Source organism: Neolamprologus multifasciatus, chromosome 20 (assembly GCF_963576455.1).
Source record: "Neolamprologus multifasciatus chromosome 20, fNeoMul1.2, whole genome shotgun sequence".
NCBI classification, from domain to species: domain Eukaryota; kingdom Metazoa; phylum Chordata; class Actinopteri; order Cichliformes; family Cichlidae; genus Neolamprologus; species Neolamprologus multifasciatus.
Window position 1 is genome coordinate 27199437 of NC_140458.1, and position 21376 is coordinate 27220812.

Below are 21376 nucleotides of genomic sequence, written 5' to 3' on the forward strand. Positions count from 1 at the left end.
CATATAGACGTGAAATGAACATCAAATATTGAAGACCCTGTTCTGCTAAAGTAGCTGTGGAACACAGTGTTAGTAAGCAGCTGTGCAAACCTGACCTTTGGTAGAGAAACCTCAGATGTTTTCAGAAATAGAATTATAATCAAACATTACAAATCGCTGGCTGATTAGGGTATCAGAATGCAACAAGTTGAATATGTCCTCATTTTGAGCATCAACACTGTCTCTTATCACAAAACATCCACGAACCACCACGAAGGGGCCTTTTAATTCCAGCTATTCTCAATGTGTTATTCATGGTAATGATACTAGAGATGTTAGACAGTATTTCTCATATCTCAGACTTCTGAGGTATGAGACACACACACGCACGCACACACACACACACACACACACACACACACACACACATATTCTCGATTTAGACCTATGTTCTGTAATTTATAATAATGGAGAATAAGCTGCAGATGCTCAGCTTTTTTTTTTTTTTTTAAAGGAAAAGGGTGCATGTTTTCTAAAAATCTGCTGTTTAGTGCGCATTGTCATTGGTTAAACGTTTCCTGAATTACATCTCATTGGCTGCAGACTGTGTCTGTCGTCTATCTAACGACGCCCCCATTTCCCAGCTACTTCCGCTGCTGTGTCAAGCTGAGGCTACACAGTAAATTCTTGTTCATCTTTCTGGACTTGCAGATACATTCAGCCTGCTCACGCCACTCAGGTAGGATGACAGATATTCCGTTGGTCTTTTTATGGTCTTATGTTTTCTTTTCAGTGCCCTAAATTTTGCTTTGCTCTCTGTATTCAAAATAAGGTGGCTAACTATGCTAGTTAGCCACCTTATTTTTCTTTAGCCCGCCCGCTAATGGTAAAACGCTAGCTGTCAAAAAGCTCCGGCCAGCCTCGGCACTGTCAGTTTGTTGTGTGGGAACAATGATTTAAAAACATTGTTCTCATTTAGGAATATTGTATAGTTCTTCACATGTTAAATTTGGCAAGTTAAAGTGTATGCTATTATGTTAGCAAGCATATAGTTTACAGTAGCATTTATTAGATGGGTTGTCAGAGCTGGGTGTTTTTCAAGTTGTCAGTGAAGGTTTAATTGGTAATTGATTTAGAATATAATTATTATTTGGGTATTTTTAATGTATTGTCAGTGCAAGCAGAACTATTAAGTTCCGTGTGCTGGTAAAAAGCTGCTGGTAAAAAGCTCTTGATGGTTGAGTGTGAGGGAGTCCTTCAGAGAAAAACATCTATTCAGATCAAAATCGTCACATTTTCGTCACCTGCAGCAGTTTATGTAAAGGTGCAGTCATTTCCTATCACGTTTCACTGCCTCAGCAAACACTGGGAATGTCTCCCCGCCAGGCTGACTTCTTCCCGATTCCATCCGCATCTGACTCGCAAGAGATTAAACAAAGGTTTGTCTTTTAAAGCTGGTGTACTTTAGGTCATTGACACAAGGTTTGCTCTGACACAGTCATCTTGTTTGTCTACTCTCCCTGACAGACATATTGCTCAGTGGCATTCATAGTAGTACTACTGCATGTTTCCACTGTCACTAAGGAACTTAATGTAAGGAAGTGATACTGTGTTACTGACGGTCAATCTGCTTAGCATTGTTTGTTCATTTGATATCGATCTTTTGCAGATCTGTCAGTAATAACTGTGAGGCAATTTACAAATGTTTTGACTACCACAATTTGATAAAGTTGAACTGAAAACTTTGAACCAAAATAACATAATCTAAGCAGATGATGAACAAAAAGTTCCCCTTTTTAAGAGTTCGTTAAAAAAAATGAGGTTTTGTTTTTGGTGGTGGTGTTTTTTTTTTTGTTTTTTTTTTTTGCATGATGGTACAGTGGGAGTGGATCTTTTGGATCCCGTGGATTATGTTTTTTGGACTCCCATATCTGTTATATGTTGATCTTGGGACTTTGGAGGCCCAGCCAACACTTTAGAATAGTTTTCATGTACCTTGAACCATTCCTTGACAGGTTTTGTGGTGTTACAATACAGCATGCATTGTCCTGCCTGGAGAGTGAGTGCTGCTCCATGGGGGTCAGTTTAATTATGGGTGTTATTTGTCAAAGTATAAAAGCTGGCATGGAAAGTTTCCCAGCAGAGCATTGCACTGAAAGGATGCTCTGTGTTATGTACTTCACGTAGTAGCTGTTTTATTGTTGCTAACCATCTTTTGTATGGTTAGGATTAAAGTGAACTTCCCTTTTTAAAAATTTGTTGCTTTATCCACAGGAGTATAAAAGTAGACACATTTTGTTTTTATCTTTACATGACATACTAGTCTGTCCTCTCTGGAGTTGCAGTTGTTGTCATTTAGTTATGGGTTTTCCTCCCTAAGGTACCTTAATTACCCCCACTATGGTGTCTATGGCACTAGATTCCATTTGAAAGGGGAGCTTTACACTGTGCTAGTAAACTACCTTAGAGTAATGTAGTTCCACTTGCTAGATGAGCAGTTGTCCTTGTTGAAACAGTAATTGCCTAGTTAAGGTGTTCATGGAATAAATGCTTATGAGCGTTCAGTTGTGGAATATCTGTGTTTTGTTTATGTTTTGCTTTGGTATTTTTTTTCTGCCTCTCACATTAGAAAAAGTTTGTATGAGTACAATTTGTCTTTCAGCAGGATTGCACAAATGATTATCAGCCTGACCTTCATGAAGCTTGATGGAGCGGTGGTACGTGGGCAGAGGAAAGACCCATTGAATTTTGGTGGATCTTTTTAAATGAGCAAAATAGGGCAATGGCTCTGGTGGAGATTAGCCTGCCTAATGCTCTTGTAGTTGAGTTCTGTGGCTAAATTTAAGTGAACAGGAAGAAGATGTTGCAAGGCATGTCCCAAAAGTTAGGTTTCAGCAGTGTTGAAACCTAACTGTTGCAGCAATGGGACGGTCAGCAAATGCAAAATCAGTAGTCATATTTGGAGAGCAGGGAGGAGTCTTGGTGTAGGTATGTTTTCAGTGTGATTTGTCTGTTAGCAACTACTAGGTTGCTTCTGCTAAGCTGAATTTGAATCAATTTATTTAAGTGGAGCATGGGTGAAGACCCATGAAATCTTTAGTGCAGCTTTGTGTCTCTTTCTTTAAATTTCTAATTAATTGTTAAAAATAGATGATGATGTTGTTTATGTATCACATTATATTGTGATATTCTGTTGTTCGTGCAGTTGCATCATGTACATGAAACTGCACGATTTCCTCAAAAGTAAATTAAAGATCTTTGGTATAGTTTTCCTTTGGTAATTTATAACTGTAGGTGCCCTATAAAATGCAATTAAAGTATATTCTGGTAATGTGTAATTGACTGGTTGTCTAAAATCCATTGGAAATGTGGCTCCACATACCTTTTTACCTAAATGCCAGAACGCAGAGAAAGTTTAAACCCAGTTACCTGAACCTGTCAAATAACAACTCAAGTGCAAACAATGTTGATCACCAAACATGCTTTTGTGCACATGTTTTATCTAAACTCAGGAGTGCCACTGTTTGTGTTAATGGGTGGACAATTCAAGGGAGTTTCCAGGCAAGATGCTGAGCAGGCTTTGTTTCTGCATATACTGTGAAGGTAAAACTCCTCCTAGCAGGTTCTTCTTCCTAGCAGGTATCACTGGTATGCGCTGACTCACACTATTCAGTGGTGGTGGTGGTGTGTGTGAGAGAGTGTGTGAAACGATACGTTCAGCATCCTGCCCAGAATGAGACAGTATCTTATTCCCAATAGGGTTTACTTGACTTCAAGCAGGAGTAGAATAAATAGAACAAGCTCCTCCCTTATATTTGAAAGACAAACAGACAGGATAGACTAGCGCATATGATTACACATATGATTGAGCTTAGCTCTCAAGTGCAACAAATTCAATGAAACATTTGTTTGGAGCTACCTTTTAGTCTTTAGAAACTTACCTCATCAGTGTTAGGGGTGTTACTCAAAAAAAAAAGAGTGGGGAAAGAAATTAAATAAAATAATACATTGCATATTATTCATTACTTTTCTTAAAAATAATGCAGCGTTACTTTCTCTGATGGGTCATTAAGTAACTTGTTCCATTACTTCCAAGTAACAGCGTAACATGACGTTAAATGCGTTGTCACATAAACTCATATACATAGAGCATCAAATTACATCTCTGTATCTCTGGTATATGTATGCTAATTTCTTTACATTTGCAAATGTACTGCACAGTTCTTGTGTGCTTGTTTGGGACATTTTTTTTTCATACCCTACTTCCTTACTTCTAAGGCTGAATGACTTATGCAATCTAGAGGTTACATGAGTCCTCAGTGTATTTCAGATGTTTCACTGGGAGCTTTTGTTATTATAGGGCAAGATTTTTCACTCTATCATTTAAATAATCTGTAAACATGTTTTACATTACAGTAAAGAGGAAGAAATGTAAAAGGATAAAAAAATATCTGACCAACATGGAAAAAAGATTTGTACTTGATTCTCGTAGGAGAGTTTAGCTTTCGTCACACATTTGAGTTATTATTGCATCAGATGTAAAAGTGTATGTTTGAGGCTGTTTGGGTGTGGTTTATTGCAATTTCCTCTCTGTAAATGGATTAATGGTTTTAATGTTAGCACTTAGTTTTTCTAAAGTGCTCCAGTCAGTGGATGTACTCCGTAAGGTTAGTCTTGTGATTGAAGTAGACTGAATTAGATTTCAGTTTCAGTATACTATAATAAAAAGTCATTTGTGAATTATTGTCAGTTAGACCGTCTGTTGGTCTTGTGCTCTACTTCCATTCGCCAGCTCTTTGGAAGAATCTCTTTCTTATTACAGATGAAGGTTGTGATGAAAACAGGAAGCACGGAACACAAAATAAACTAATTTTGGTCATTTCACCCAGTTAGACTCTTGCTCAAATAACTTTTGCTCTACGTAGGTCTAGTACTGGCTTACAGTACAAACATTTGTGTTTTGTAAGATGCTTGGGCTTAAGACAATCACGTAACAGCCTTTCCTGTATACAGACATGTTTCTGAAAAGATAAGAAACTAAAACATCATGAACCATCATAAACTACTGATTCAAACTTGGGGTGTGAGAGGTTTGAATCGCTGATGAGATGGCTTTTCATTGTTAACCAATATGGACCTTAGAAAACATAGCGACCACGCACATAATGGTGAGTTTGGATAAATTAAATCTTAAACTCACCATTAACCAAATACTTGGCTGTTCTGTGTTATGTCTACACATAGCAGAAAACTTCGCAATGTATATGTTATGAATTGTAACTTTAGGTGCTTTGTTACCAGCAGCTTGTTGCAAAAACACATAATTTGCTCTCATTTCTTTAGTTGAATGTGCAAAAAATTTCAAAGATGACAGTTTGACAGATGTTGGTGCAAAAATATAATTTTACAAGTTAATTCTCAAAGAGCTATTGGCTGAAAACTTGGCATATCTCTGCATGGTGTGCAGAGACCTGATACAGGACCTGGGGAATGCATCTGGCCTTTGATCTTTGAATGTTTTTCAAGAAGCCTAAAGAACTGTTCCTGGAGACTACTGACAGAAATTACAAGAAGGCTTCAGTGCAAGAGTTTAGGCTGTGTTGAATGATAAACTTTGTTAGAATAGTGCTTTTTTTTTTTTTTGTGCCTTACACTATATGTTCATGTGTATTTGCGCCTGTTTCAATAAATCATTGTACCCATTTTCTAGCAAAATATAAATTCAATATGACCCAAAATGAGTGACTGAGAATATAAGCTCAATGGCAAAATGTTTAGATGCAAAAAAAGAAACATTTTCCAGTAGATTTCTATAGGACTTGATGTGTCCTACCTCCAGCACATAACCATGAAGAGAAAGTTAGGAATGAGCAGGCAGAGTGGTTGGGGTCACCACGTTCAACAAGACCGAGTTAGGTTCATTCCTCCTGAGTAACTTGCTTTTTTTCAGTAGTGCACTACTTTCTGAGTGCTTTCTGAGTTCAGGTCCTTGGGTTGCTGCTTTGGCTTTAGTTTACTTTCTGCTACATCTACAGAGCACAAATGCCTATTAACACTCAGATCTCCATAGCGATTCTGTCCACCCCACTTCTTTTTTTCTTTTTTTCCCCCTTTTCTGCACTCATTAGTGCACAGACAGCACACACAGCAAAAGGCTGCTCTCTGTTGAACTCCCTCTAACACAGTGGCCTGTCTGTGATTCTTGTTCCCACTGTTGTCTCTCAGGCCACATTCACATCCTTCCTCCTTCTCTCAGAATGGTAGATGAGACCCATTTCCTTCATCTTAACCTTGAGCCTTTGCTAGGAAAACTTAATCACATGACATAAACAGCAGTGTGGCATCTGAGTATTTGATGTCTATATAAAGTGTATCAGATGAATGACAGTGAATTGCAGTGGTTATCCGTGTGGTCTTATAATGTGCATTTGGCATTATTTGACCAAAAAGTTCCAGGAACTATCAAAGTGACATGAAATGACATCAGCACAGAGTATAATTTTGTCCTGGACCGCAGGTTCATAGAAATAACCCTCTGTGTCACAGAGACTAGTAACAAGAAAAAGTCCAGAACTGAACATTCTTATATGTGAGGAACTAATATTAACAACAATAGCTAACATTTAGTTCACACAGTCCTGCATTAGATATCCCTTCTGGCTGTGGTAGTACAGGTCTCTTAACAGTGGGCCACATTTGGGTTATAGAACAGTTGCCACGGTGAAGTCCTATCTCTATATATATGCACAAACAGAACCAAAGCACATAAGCTTTCTTAGTTTCAGTGTGGACTTGCTGTCTTTGTGGGCTATCCTAACACCATAAATCACTATGAGGAAAAATTGGGGTGAGGGGTGGGGGCTCCTGTTTCATCACATTGAAGTATTAAACAGTTATTCTACACTTTAACCTGGCCAGTGAGAATGTTAGCCATATAACTATTAGCAGATACACGATGGACAGAAATCTAGTCCCAGGGAAACAAAAGTTACTGTACTTAAAGTGCTAGAAGGGCAATTTGTACCAAATCAAACTTGCGGTTCCATGTGCTGTGGAAACCCATTTGGAAGTAAGGGAACAGTGTAAAGTACCTCTATCTGCAAATAATAAAATGATAACGTTAATGTGAGAGTTCAAATATTTTCAGGCCTACCTTTATAGATATTTGTATCTGAAAACCGTTTGTGTTTTTCTTAAAGTCCCAGATTCAACAACTAGACAGAAATGGTGGCAGCTTACCTTACCAATTCTATTTAATCAGCAAAGAAAGTCTTGTGCCATATCACCAGAAGTACAGCACTACCTCAGGTGCAACTTTTCTCTAACGTTAGCCTTTTTTTTTGGTTGTCTGCTATACAGTTTCTGCCATCAGTGGCGTGTTTGTATGTGAAACTGACTTGGTATGTGGTATGTGTTTCAGTCTGTAGAGGTGTGTCCCCTGTTGAGGTAGGTGTGTGTAAAGAGAAATATAGAGGTGTGTGTATGCTGTATCAGTATGTTGCATGGCAACCTTGTCCTTTACTTTCTTTCACCTTGGCTCTACCTCTGCCAGTCTCTTGACTCTCTCTCTCTCTATGCGCCTTTTGGCTTTGGATGTTTTTGTCTGCGGTGGACAGCAGAGACAGACATTACTTGGCTTATGAATGGAATTTTGGTTCACAGTAGGTTTGCATTTCAAATGATTGTACAACATTTGGTGACAAATTTTACAATCTGTAATTAATGAAGGACTAGGAGTGCGATTTGACATTTGACACAATCACTTGTCTTGTAACAATTGTTTTAGTTTAAGTAGTGTCTCATGTTATCAAAATTAGAAAATCTAGGGATAAACTGTGCACGTACCCTGTGTAATATTTTAAAATGTCTGTCTTTGTCTTCAAAAGAGAAGATATTATTGGTCCTGTCACTATGTATTTATAAATCGTTTTATCCAAAAAGAAATGGATTAGATTATGATATAAAGTTTTATTTTAGGTTTAGCTCAAGCTTTGATATGGGGACTGCTATATCTAATTTTGCAGGTAATTAACCAACTTTATTTAATTATTGATTTAGAAAGTTTCATAACAGTTTTATTTTACTTTCTCCTGATATTTCTGGAAAAATGGACACCGACAGTGAACTAAATCAGAAAGCTTAGTCTGTGGGTCTGTATTTGAAATGAGTTACATGAATGAGGAATGGGGTAAAGTTATCTCTGTACCAAAGCTTTATCTCTCTGTTCTGTGTATATATATTTTTTTATCTGCTGACCTTTTTTGTGGCTACATTTGGTGAGCTATTATCAAAGTACGGAGGAGAGTGGTTGTGGTGCTCATATGGTGTCATGTCTGTCATGGTTACGTAATGGCTCACAAGGCGTGTGAGACAGCGAGTGATATGATCTGAGAGCTTGCAGCCAATCAGATACCTCTCTTTTTCTCTCGCTGTCTGTGGGTGTGTGTGAGAATCTGTTTAATTTATCTGCACAATTCTGGAATGAAAAGTAAGTTCTTTTAAAGATGCAAGACTATCAAAAAGCAAAACAAAACTTCTAAACATGAAATTCAAGTTTTAGTGTGTACAGATAAAAACGGTGGCTTGTCAGTGATTTTGAAGAATTTATTTTCACTTTCATCTATTGTTGCTGATGCTGAGAAGGAATCCTGGGGAAACATTTGTTCTACAAAATATAAAAGAAGACTAAATTAACAATGTTGTTAATGGAATACATTAGAGCACATATAATTAATAGTTTAGACAGTCTTTAATTTCCAAGTATTGCACTCAGTTTACTTTTTTTCAAATACACAAACCTAATTATTCAGGTCGTCATGTGCCTCTGAAACTGTGCTTCAGGACAGCTTTAAGAAGTAGTGTTAGTTGGACATCTTACAAAGACCAGCTACAGCCTGAGTGCAGTAGTCATACTTTTTCTCAAGTGCTGCATCTCTATCAAAATAAATTTTCTTATGATCTGAATAGGTTTAACCAACCTTATAAAATGGGTCTGCTTTTTAATGGGTTGTGAACAAAGAGCAGTTTGAGAAATGAGCTTAGAGTTCGAGTCAGTGTTGTCTTGACTTTTCTGAGTGAGAACTAGGTCAGCTTATTTTATCAAGTCAATAATGCAGTTCTATTATTCATGATAGTTTCCATCACTAAAGCACACACTCGTCATCTTCCTGTCTTCTCTGTGTGCCTTAGTGGAGCTAGGAAAATGTGACGGATACCCATTTCTGATATTGCCTTATTTTAGAAAGCTTAAGGATATTGATTCTGGTGACAGAGATTGTAGCACTGTTGAATTACAAACTGTGAAGTGGCCGGTCTATTGCACAAAACATTTAATGTCATATGCCAATTTTATTTTCAGTCATATTTGCTCTGTTCATGGATGTTAAGGTTGGCAAAACGTGTTTTGTCTGTCATTCTGATGCTGTATACTATAGCTATATATAAGGTTCAGTGGTCAGGTATTTGGGGGGAATTCATTTGGTGACGTGAAGACAATGTGCGAGATGCCTTTTAACTGACAGCTTTGTCCAGAATCTGCTGTAACATTATGTTCACATAGCTTTCACAGACCACTGACTATGAATGCACTGAAATATGAATGATAAGGATTATCATACCACGACTCAATCTTTAATCTTTAGTTAGAGAAAGTGGTGTTTTCTTCCATCATATTTTCGACACAAACCCTGGTAGACAAGTGCATTAGTCAGATTTCCTCCGGTTGGGATTCCAAAATGTTCTGCAGAACTATTTAAAGGTTTGGGAGTTCCTTAGTTTATGTGATTTGCGAGGCCACAGCAAATATCACGTTTGTCCTGTAGATCTTCTGACTGATCTTCTTCCCTTTTATAGTGGAATTTCTTTTTCTTTTATTCATTGTTTGTTTGTTTGTTTTTAAAAAATGTTGGTATAAATCCTTTCTAATACTGAATATAGGAAAATGAGAGAGATTTTATTTATTAATTAAAAAAAATCTAGATCTTATTTAAGCCAGCCTTTCACAAGTTAGAAAAATGCTGAGTTGGACACTGAGTTAACTGGTAGAATATTTGAATAATAGTTTATCATCCATTCTGTCCACCTTATCAATTGTGGACGCAGAGGCCAAGGTTCATGTGTGTGCTGAAGGCGTTTCCTTTCTCTGGCAAAGGCAAAACCCATCCACTGTGTAGAAATAGGCCAGGAGAGTGTGTAGAAGGACAGAAGAGTGGGAACAAGACTGAATTTGGTATTTTTATCTTCTAAATCAGTCAGCTGTATGAGACTGGATATTTCTTTTAGGATTTTCTTTACGCTGCAGGTATGTAAAGATTTTATAATTCTGGAGATGAGGTCTGTCACACTGCATTACTGTATTATTTAGACATTAATCTGTGCTCTCATGTTAATATTACTTGCCAGAGGATCCCAATAAGCAGCAAGTGGGTAGAAGGCAATTTAGGTTTACTGTTTAATATACAATTATATTAATGTAATTAATATTCATTTTTTTGTGTTTAGAGAAAATGGTGGAACACTGATAAAACTTGATCAGTGGAGTTATGACCATAAGAATGAGTTTTCCGTTAGATCAGGGGTCCCCAACTCCAGGCCTCGAGGGCCGGTGTCCTGCAGGTTTTAGATCTCACCCTGGGTCTACACACCTGAATCAAATGATTAGGTCATTACCAGGCCTCTGGAGAACTTCAAGACATGTTGAGGAGGTCATTTAGCAATTTGAATCAGCTGTGTTGGATCAAGGACACATCTAAAACCTGCAGGACACCGGCCCTCGAGGCCTGGAGTTGGGGACCCCTGCATTAGATGGATGGGGCCATGCCTTCATTAGTCAAAAATTTCTTCTAGCATGGGACTGTTTGTCCTACAATAGGCATCTACAAAAGTAATTTTTCTGTGGCAGTAGTAGATAAAAGTGTCAGTGTAATTTATTGGAAAATGGATTAAACAAAAACAAAAAACGCACAGAATACAGTGGAATGAGATGTGTATGTCTTACACAAATTCACCTTTGCCTGTTCCCCTTCCCTCAGGATGTGTGTCTTGCTCATATAATATTAATATTATATGAGCATTTCGTTGCCTTGTACTTGTGACATGTGCAATGACAATAAAGTTGAATTCTATTCTATATTAACTGTGCGACATTCCCAATAAGCAAGTAGTGGCTATAATAATAGAATTTAGTTTTACTGTTTAGGTGTATTTATTATTATTTGGCTAGCTTTGGGTGTGTAAATATTAAGATTACATATAATTTTAGTAATAGTTGTAAGTAAATATTACATATATGTGTAAACCTGCTAATGGAGGGTGCCATCTAGATTACATCTGTCATATTGTTGTTAACACACATGCGTTTCACATGGCCTCATTCTTCTATCATCCTTATAAATCAAAGGGGCCAATTTAATTTTCATATATCTGTCTGGTATTCTAGTTCTAATGTTTAGAGCCATTGGTGATAAGATAAAATTGATAAATGGGCCCTTGTTTACCTATTCCTGAGGGGGGTGGGTGGGTGTGTGTGTGTGTGTGGTTGTGTGTGTGTGTGTGTGTGTGTGTGTGTGTGTGTGTGTGTTAACATTTGACATGTCAGGTGTGTCATAATAAAATGATGTATGCTATCTTATAATAATGGTAAGAACAGGCACATGGTAGTAGTGGTTGTAAAACTAAGCTGATTTTTTATTTTTTTTTGTCCAGATGAAAATATTCTGTTTCATGGTAACAAAAATCTTTTTACATATTATGTGAGGTTTTTACATGTTAAATGGTTTTTAAATATGGTCAGCACAGTAAACAAATTCCTTTTTAAGTGCAGCTCGGGTTTTTGCTAATTAATTGACACACTCATTGACCCGTTGGCATTACTTTTGTGTTCTGTGTGATGAATAAACTGGAGTTTCAGTTTATTACGAATTGTATTTCTTGAAGGTTAAGTTACTAATTAAACAACTCCTTTTACTTCCTTGACAGTTGAAGTCCATGTTAAAATGTGTTTTGAAACTCTCAAAACTCTGGGCTGGTAATTTTGACCTGGGGAGTTACAAGTTATTCTGGGTCTTGCTTTTAAACTGGGTGAAGCTAATGTACCAAGCAGAGGGTAACAAAGACCCAGAATGCCTGTGACAGTGGTGTCCCAATTGTGTAACTACTGAACTAGAAACATCTCTGTTTTCACGCAACAAGCCATGATAGACAAAATTGTGACTGTGACAGAACAAGCAGACTTTGAGCGGATGGAACAGATGGTTAGATCTACTGTAAAGAGCATCAAGATGGTCCACTTAATGCAATCTTCTCTGCATGTTGTTTTTATTTTTGAAGGTCCAGGTTCCAGAAATGGAAGAAAAGTGTTAAAATTTTGATTATTCTTAGTACATTAGTACTCAGAGCATGAAGGATGCAATGACATTGTGCGCAGCTTTCTGTAGCTCATAAAGGTCTCTGATTTGCCATTGAATTGTTGCTCTAGGGCTTGTGTGAATGTGTTTGAAGACAAAGCATATGATGGTTTATATTCTCCCAAATTGTTTCAACTCCAAAGAAAGTAGAAATCCCTTGGAGGGAGTGGAGGCTATTCAGTTATAAATTACCTTAAATTGCAGGATTATTGCAACCTAAGAACATTATGATCCCAGCAGTATGTTTACATCCTTAAGGCCTTTATACATAAAATTTGTATAAAATTTGTGGAAGTAATTTGGTTTCAAAAATGTTTCGACTTTGTTTTGGGGGGTTTTGTGCAAGGTGGTTGTTGTATAAAGGCATTTACAATGAATTAAAATGAGAATAAAGGATTATACCCATTTTAAGAAAAAACAAACAAAAAATAACACATTTTTGGAGGTCTGAACTTTAATGTGTTGACTTTATTTTTACACTTTTGACTTAAAAAAATGGAGGGAACAAACATAACAAGTAAACACTAGTTATATTACTAACAATCAATATAAAAAGGTTATATCTGTTTCTTCTTTTTTTCTTTCTACAGATTATTAATTTGCCTTGGTCAAAAGAGCCACATAAATTGAAGTCTGGAAGTGCATCAGTTGTTTGTCTGCTAACTAAGGAGCTGATTTGCTCAAATTGACATCTGCTGGTGTCATTCCTCTGAGGACAGACCATCTGCTGAAAATCTGTGTGAAGCGGTATTTGGGACATTGTCTCGATATCAGACAAACATTGCTCTGTTGTTGTGGTGACACTCAAGCGAGACCTAGATTGACAGGTCTCCCTCCAGAGTAACTTTTCAGAGCAGCCACCAAAAGGAACATGTGCTAGAAGTTCAACATCTGTCCTAAACAACTGGTCAGCTTTGACTCTAGAAGATGAGCAATGACGATGAGTTCTTCGATGCCGTCACAGGTGGGTGGTTAATGTACATACTTATTGATGTGTTTCCCTCTAGTTTATCTTTTATTAAGAAAGGGGAAACATGCATGCTTCCTGTATTTCAGGACTGTATTGTAATTTTGTAATTCTCACTTTTTTTTTCTCCTTTGGTAGTTTAAAAACTTAAAGGTTTTCTAGAGGAAGAGAAATATTTCATTAAGCATTTTGGTATTTATTAGACCTGATGTATATATGTAATCATTATTTTTCTTAGGTCTTAGTCTTTCTCTGGAAATTGCTACATGGTTTTTTCTGCAAGAGGCTGCCACTCCTAATTAGATGGTCCGTTTTTGCTGTCGAAGCACAATGCTGTCCAGTGGAACTTAACCTGCCTTCCTCTGATGATTAGTTGAATAATTCAGAGGTTGGCTGTCTTACGGCTATGATTAGTGATATCAACAACAGCCTGGAGGGTGTGTGGTTCATACTTGTGTGTCTGTATTATATTCACAAAGAAATTTCATCTGGTAGAAATGGCCAAAGTTGGTGTCAGTGGGATTGTAGTGACTACCCCAAATCAGCATATCTGAGGAAGCCATCTAGACTTCACTCTTTTTAAAAGTATTTTCACATTTCCTTTTTTGGCGAGCAGCAGTTAATAGTCCTTGAAGTCAGCACTCTCAGGATTTCGTGCAGCCTAATGTTACAGTCCAGGTGAAGGTCTGATATCAAGCAGTACCCATTTACAATTACAAAGTACAGCCATGGTGACTCGCCTGGGGTTTGTGAGCAAGCATTCTGGGTATTTGGAAGCTGGAAACTCAGGAGAGATGAACTTTGAACTGTTTACTCTAGGCAGATCTACCTCAAGTTTAGAAGACATCAAAACAATATAAAATCTCAGGATTAATGAAGTCAGCATGTGTAGGTCCAGCATTGAATGCTAAAATATGATTATAATATTAACTCTGAGAAATAAAGGCATGCAAACACTTTATTGTTGTAGATAAATTAGCAGTGCAGCCACTTATTTAACAGCTCGTTCTGTGCAAGGATGATAAGAGGGCAGGCAGGGTGGTGTTCTCTGTTAATAAATATTAGAATCACTGTTTTGTTGTTTGATTACCCCAATGTTGACGTAGAGCCATTGCTATATGGCTGTTGTCACTTCAGCAAGTCATTTCCATTCAGGTATAAATAAAAGGGCTGTGTGTGTGCCTGCACCTGTCTTTGTGCCATTGTTATGATCATCTTAGTAATTTGAGACAGATGCAGAACAGGGGTGATCTATTATTTATGTGGTAGCATCAGGTATCATCTGGCTTGGCTTTAGCATCTTTTTCTCTTCTTAATTTACCCTCAAATATTTTGTTGTAACTATGAATTTTAAAAATATTACTAATGTGCTTGATGATTTGCCCGGGGCACACCTTCATAACACCTACAGAAGCTTGAAAGACATGGTTGAAGTGCAGCTTATATAATACATGAAAAGAGATTATCGAATATTTAAAGTTCCACAACCCTGGCTATGAGTCAACACTAATGTGTGACAAATAATTTTGTGATGCACAATCCTGCATTTAATGAGTCAGTTTCATACTGTGCAATACATTTTGTTTCTCAGGAAGTGGAACTTGCGACGTCTCAATACTAAAATAAAATATTTTGTTGTGACGATACGAACAATGCACCTTTGTACCTGACACTTGATTAGGTGTGTTTTCTGAGTAATGATCGTCATTAATGTATTTTAAGCTTTTGTTAATGCACCACCTTGAATTGCCAAAAACTCCACCCTACAGTACTACGTTGCAGATTATTCCAGCCCATTCTCATTCCCACGCTATGAACGTCTGCCTTTTTGTTAAATCCACTGACGAGATGCAAGATATTCATAATCTGTCCTTTTTTTGAGATTATGATGGCGAATATGACTCTCCTTATAATATGCTCTCCTCCATGTTGAGCAATGATGCCGAAAGGTATTTGTGTTAAATGTGGCCCTATGTTGTCGTGGCCAGGCTTCCTTATGTGAAAAGTTTGAATTGAGACGTGGATTGTTATTACCTCACAAACAAGTTTACTTTTGTTGTCCCGGGTTTCTTAGTTTGGTGGTGCGGATATCTGTGACGTCGGTTTGCTTTGAATGCCACATTTCTTTTTCTCCCACAGGCCTGGAATCGGACGAGTCGTGCGAGGGGCTGTCGGAGGCCAGTTTCAAAGATGCACAAGGGATTGACAGCAGCAGCCAGAAGAACAATGGATCAGTCCCACAAGAAAATGGCATCAAGAAACACAGGTACTCCTGCATTCCTCACCGACATTCCATCTGCTGTGTGTGTACTTGTTTGTGGAGAAGTACGCTCTTGGTCAGAAACAATTGAGTTAAGTGGAACATTTTTGGGCAGGGTCACAATTTGTAATGGCTCAGTTTCATACAAAACGCATACACAGAAAGGCACACAATGCTGCAATTATTTGGGTGCAGCAGTTTAAAGGTGACATATTTTTAAACTTAAAAATAATGAGGGAAAAAAAGGAGGGGAGATTTGTTGTTGTTGTTCACAGTGGGGGGCTGACTTGGGTGACCTATATGTGAAGGTGTGGTGTGTTTACTTGAGCTAATTTCCTTTTATACATTTTAAGATGTCAGTGGAAAATTACCAAGTAGGAATTTTAGGATAGTTAGGTGACTGGGTTTAGTTCCTGTCAACAGAGGTGAGATGAATTGGCTTTGCACTTACTTGTTTTTATCTCCGTGCAGAATTTCTTTGTCTTCTGCCCTGATAACAAACCTGAACACACAATCTCTTATCTGCAACCTTGGATATTTCTTTTCTTCTCCATTTCAGGACATCTCTCCCTGCACCCATGTTTTCCAGAAACAATATCAGTGTGTGGAGTATCCTGAAAAAATGTATTGGACTGGTAAGGGAAAGCTGGTTATCAGATTTAAGAGCTTCTCTTCTGTACGTGAAAGGCTTTCATAGAGAGGTTTTCATAGTCATATTGGGCAGTATTTACAGTTTTAAATTTGCACACAGATAAACTGAAACAAGAAAAATGTATTACATAAAATTACTTGTTAAAACCACAATTTGAAAAATGTTTTAGAGTTCAATAGTATAAAGGGGTAATATGTTAGGTAGACATTGAGCTTTTTTTCTATTTATCTTTTTCCCCATTAAAGTTTAGTGTAATTTCTTTCCATTTTTCCCCCTATATATTATATGCACTACTGTGTTTAGTCATGTTGTATTTTAGGAGTTATTCTAGTTAACCTGTGGTTTAACTAGTGTGTAGTGCTTTGGCTGTTGACACAATAATTACAGTTTTTGTGATATAATAGAGTATTTTCAGCTTTTATCTTAATGTTAAACAGGAACTGTCCAAGATCACGATGCCCATTGCCTTCAATGAGCCGCTGAGCTTCCTGCAGAGAATCACGGAATATATGGAACACACTTACCTCATCAACAGAACCTCCTCAATGTCCGACTCCATAGAGCGCATGCGGGTAGGGAGAGACATGGACACACGCGTCCTGTGTCATCTACCATGTTTCTCTGCTATCACTCCTGACACTCTTCTCCACCCACTCCACCCCAGCTCCCCACAATGACACTCTGTCTTCACCTCTCTTGTCCATTGCTTTGAATGGTTGTAGTAGAGCCACCAAAAAAAAAATTATCTAATCGAATATCATAAATGAAATGCAAATAATCTGGACATAGTATGGGGAGAAGGAAAAAACAAAACACTAACAGACATACTGAAGAGATGACTTGGACACATACCCGCATGCTAACTTGGTCTGTAATTGTTTCTGTTTAGGCAGTAGCTGCTTTTGCTGTGTCAGCAGTTGCGTCGCAGTGGGACAGAACTGGAAAGCCCTTTAATCCTTTGCTGGGAGAGACCTACGAACTTATCAGGTACACTTGCTTTTTTCTTTTTTTTTTCCTTGCTTCTTTCTTTCTCGTTTTTTGTGAGGTCACTTTGTTTTACCAGTTAGCTTTCAGTCTCTCTTTTCACCCCTGCTTCTTGCAGAGAGGACCAGGATTTCCGAATAGTGTCTGAGCAGGTATCCCATCATCCTCCAGTGAGTGCATTTCATGCAGAGAGCCTGGCTGGGGATTTCGTGTTCCACGGCTCCATCTACCCTAAACTTAAATTCTGGGGCAAGAGCGTTGAGGCAGAGCCTAAAGGGACTATCACACTAGAGCTACTCAAGTTGGTCACTTAAAATCTTTGCGTTTAAATTATTTATTCATTTATTTTAATCTAAAACTGATTTCTCATTGTGTTGTCTTTTTTTTCACCTTTCCCTCTTAAAACTTCCTCCTTCATTCTCATTTCCCCTTTTTCTACCCCACCCCCCTCTGCAATTTTCATCCAGGCACAGTGAGGCATACACATGGAGCAACCCTAACTGCTGTGTACACAATGTCATACTGGGAAAACTGTGGATAGAACAGTATGGCACAGTAGAAATAGTCAACCACAGGTATTTAAATGATGCTTGCATGATAGAACTAGATACTAAGAAGTGTTTAACCTGTATTGATCACAATGCTTCCCTATAATTAGAGTGAGGAAATGACTGCAGTCAAGTTCAGATGAAACACTGTAAGGCTAACAAATGTTTACCCACAGTTCTCCATTCCTGCCGTGCACCTTCCTTGTTTAGTCTAATACTAGACACCAGCCTGCTTATGCTCTGTGTGGCTTCACAGGCAAACAACGTCTCCTTCAACATTTCTTTTTCTAGGAAAGCAGTGCAAAGCTTTTATTGTCCTTATTTCTAAGTGTGCTGTGTCTTATTCACACAGTTGCACAGATTCATGCTAGTAACTGTGAATCAGCCAGATCTTACTTGCACTGACTAACTGTTGTCAAAACAGCAGGGTTTGAACGTGAACCTCTTTTATACAAATAGTCATGCAAAGTGATTTATATGAACGTATCATTGCATGATAAATCCACCACTTTATAATGTCAAATAATGTTGCTTTGTCTGTTTAATTCACTATAATGAGCTCTGCCAGTGAAGAGATGTTAATTGGCTCTTGTCTCATTTTTCCTGCAGCACTGGAGACAAATGTGTGTTGAATTTCAAGCCCTGTGGGATGTTTGGCAAAGAGCTACACAAAGTGGAGGGATACATCCAAGACAAGAGGTTTGTGTTTACTCTAACTGATTTGTCACCTACATTGTGAATCTTTCTGTCTTCAAACGTTTAAAAAGATATGCTAATGCATTTTCATTTTTTCATCTCATTTTCCATTGTACTTTTCTTCTCCTATTATTGACCATTTTCTTTTTTACATTTCTTTTTCTTTCTTTTTTTTGCCTTTTCTAACAATTTCTTCTCTCCACTTGCATCTCCAACTTTTTGTGTCTTGCCCTTTTGCTCCTTTTCCTGCCACATCTTCTTACTGTCGTTTTCATCTTCCGTTTCTATCCAGTAAAAAGAAGCTTGCTGTCATCTATGGGAAATGGACTGAATGCATGTGGAGTGTTGACCCTCAGGCCTATGAAGCACACAAGAAGTCTGAGAAGAAAGGAGACAACAAAAAGCAGAAAAATGTAAGAACCTGTGCAACTAATATTTTACATCTGCAATAAGAAATCATAAAAAAACAACAGTGTAGTGCCAGTCTGTGGGCTTTCTTTCTTTCTTTTAAAAAATAAATAAATTCATCTAAGTCATATTTCCTTTTCTTCTTCTGTCTTGATTTCCTGTTATTGTCCACAGCACTCTGTGTGGTCGTATCTAGGTAAACCAACAAGCTTGTGTAGATCAGTGCAGAGGTTTTTCAGCTCTTCCCCTTTTAGTCTGCTCATTTATTTGTAGTTGTGTGCAAATGCTCCAAACTGCAGGTTTGGAAATAAACAGATACTGACAGAAGCTTTGATCTCGCTGGTAACTGGTTGTGCCTGCAGCGTTCAGTCTCTGCTGATGCTATCAATTGGTCCAGTAGTTACAGTGAGTTGTATCATTCACAGGATGAACTTGAGGGCGCTGAGAACGATGATGCAGATGACATGCCCGAAGTCCAAGAGACTGTGTCTGTTGTACCAGGAAGCACTCTGTTATGGAGGATAGACTCTAGACCAGCACACTCTTCTGTGGTATCAAAAATAAAGTTACACATCCATATTGGTGGCCCGGAAGGCACACACGCAAACACACTCATTCTTGACATCTTTTATTCTTTCTGTTTCCCAGATGTACAACTTCACAAACTTTGCGATGTGTCTGAATGAGCTGGAGCCCGGCATGGAGGCCATCCTGCCCCACACAGACTGTCGCTTCAGGCCTGACATCAGAGCAATGGAGAACAGCAACATGGGTAATTAGTTTTTATCTGATCAAATTTGAATGCGTCGCTGGCTGACATTCAATAACTTGTTTGACAGAACTGTTGTTTAAAAAGAAAACCAGTAAGCTATGACTATGTGGACGTTTAAGACGAGTTTTAGAATGATCACTCTGTGAAAGTAAAAAAAAAAACCCACAACAACAACAAAAAAAAAAAACAGAACCAATAAAGAAAAGAAACCACAAATGTTTTACTTCTGCTGCTCAAAGCAAAGGATTGGCAATAATAAGTCAATGCTTCCACCTGCTGGATGTTGATGGTATTGTGCCAATCCAAAGTGAGTGAGTTCCACAGGTGCCTAAAGAAAAATGGAAACAAATGAAATTAAAGGGGTAAATAAGCAAAGTCTTTTACTTGTTTTATTACAATCTGAAACCTTTCGACTCTTTGTTCTTGTGAAGATGAGGCCAGTAAAGAAAAGGAAAGACTGGAGGAGAAACAGAGAGCTGCCAGAAAAGAGAGAGCCAAGAGAGATGAGGAGTGGTCTACTAGGTGAGAAACGCACACTAACACACGCATTCACTTTAATAAATTTTTCTGTGGTAACCTTTACAACAGCTTCAAAATATACCAAAAGTAATGAAGTTTTCATGATGCTGTTAGATGTCCAGTGTACATGAGAATAGCAGGGGGATTGTTGCAGTGGTGCAGAAACTGTTCTGGTTAGTTGTTAAGAGTAGAGCTGAGCCCTAAAGGAGAATCTGTTAACATAAAGGTTGATCTACATTCCTACCCTCGCCCATGGCCACAACATGGAATGTAGCTTACTGCAAGTGTTAAGAAAATATTATTTACATAATGGACATTTTGTGTTCCACTCTCATTCTGTTTAATAAAATTGAAGCTACCAACATCCGCTTACTTTATTATAAAGGCTGGAAACGGATTCAGTGAAGCGAAGTCTGTATATTTAAAGCTCACTAATCATTGATCAGATTTATTTGTGTAAACCGAAGTTTATGAAGAACGTTTTGAACTGAATAATGGATTAAAAGAGCTGCAGGCTGAAGATGCACAAAGGAAGGACAGCTGTTAAGATTACAGATTGACAGGGAAATGCAGGTGGAAAATAATACACAGACTTCTTGGAGGTTAATTGTAAAAGTTATATCTAGAAACTGGTAACACACTTAAGACCAAAGCCATAGTAAATCCCTACAGAAGTGTAACCTGTGTTGATCTTTTAGGTGGTTCCAGATGGGCACCAATCCATACACAGGTTCCCAGGATTGGATCTACACTGGTGGATACTTCAACAGGAACTACCAAGACTTGCCCGATATCTACTGAAAACCTACTTGCCTTTCTCCTCCTCCTCCACCATATCTGTAACCTCCCGTTCCCCTCCCACCCACCCCCCCCACCCCCGTCATTAACTGGAGATGAAATGATACAAATCATCATCAAGGCACACCAACTCAGATTGGAAATGCATACAAAGAAGCTGAACTGCTGAGTCTTCAGTAAAAGTGGTTGTTTTGGGGTTTGTTTTGTTTTGGGGTTTTTGCCCCCCCCCCCCCCCCCCCCCCCCAAAAAAAAACAAAACAAAAAAAACAAAAAAAAAAAAGTCACACACACACTTAAGAGAAGTTGTTATATTATTTCCAAGTCTTACTCTCCATCATCGACTAACATCTCCTGTTTCCCTGCTGAAGCACCCTTTAGAGCACAATGGC

General features: G+C 38.1%; 1 protein-coding gene across 4 annotated transcripts; it reads left to right on the forward strand.

The window, feature by feature from the left end:
* The first annotated feature begins 590 nt into the window (after nt 1–590).
* Nucleotides 591–21170, forward strand: LOC146495084 (oxysterol-binding protein-related protein 2-like). Of its 4 annotated transcripts, none has more exons than XM_085144853.1 (14): nt 591–718; nt 12974–13347; nt 15490–15616; nt 16170–16245; nt 16700–16834; nt 17152–17249; nt 17365–17547; nt 17714–17821; nt 18404–18493; nt 18783–18903; nt 19324–19449; nt 19547–19670; nt 20102–20192; nt 20888–21170. In XM_085144853.1, exons 2-14 carry the CDS (start codon nt 13311–13313, stop codon nt 20988–20990), a joined length of 1419 nt encoding a protein of 472 aa, XP_085000979.1. In that variant the 5' UTR covers nt 591–718; nt 12974–13310; the 3' UTR covers nt 20991–21170. The 4 variants fall into 4 exon arrangements, with proteins under 4 accessions (XP_085000979.1, XP_085000980.1, XP_085000982.1 ...); XM_085144854.1 differs by having other exon boundaries at nt 598–7640; XM_085144856.1 differs by having other exon boundaries at nt 598–1418.
* Nucleotides 21171–21376: the final 206 nt, after the last annotated feature.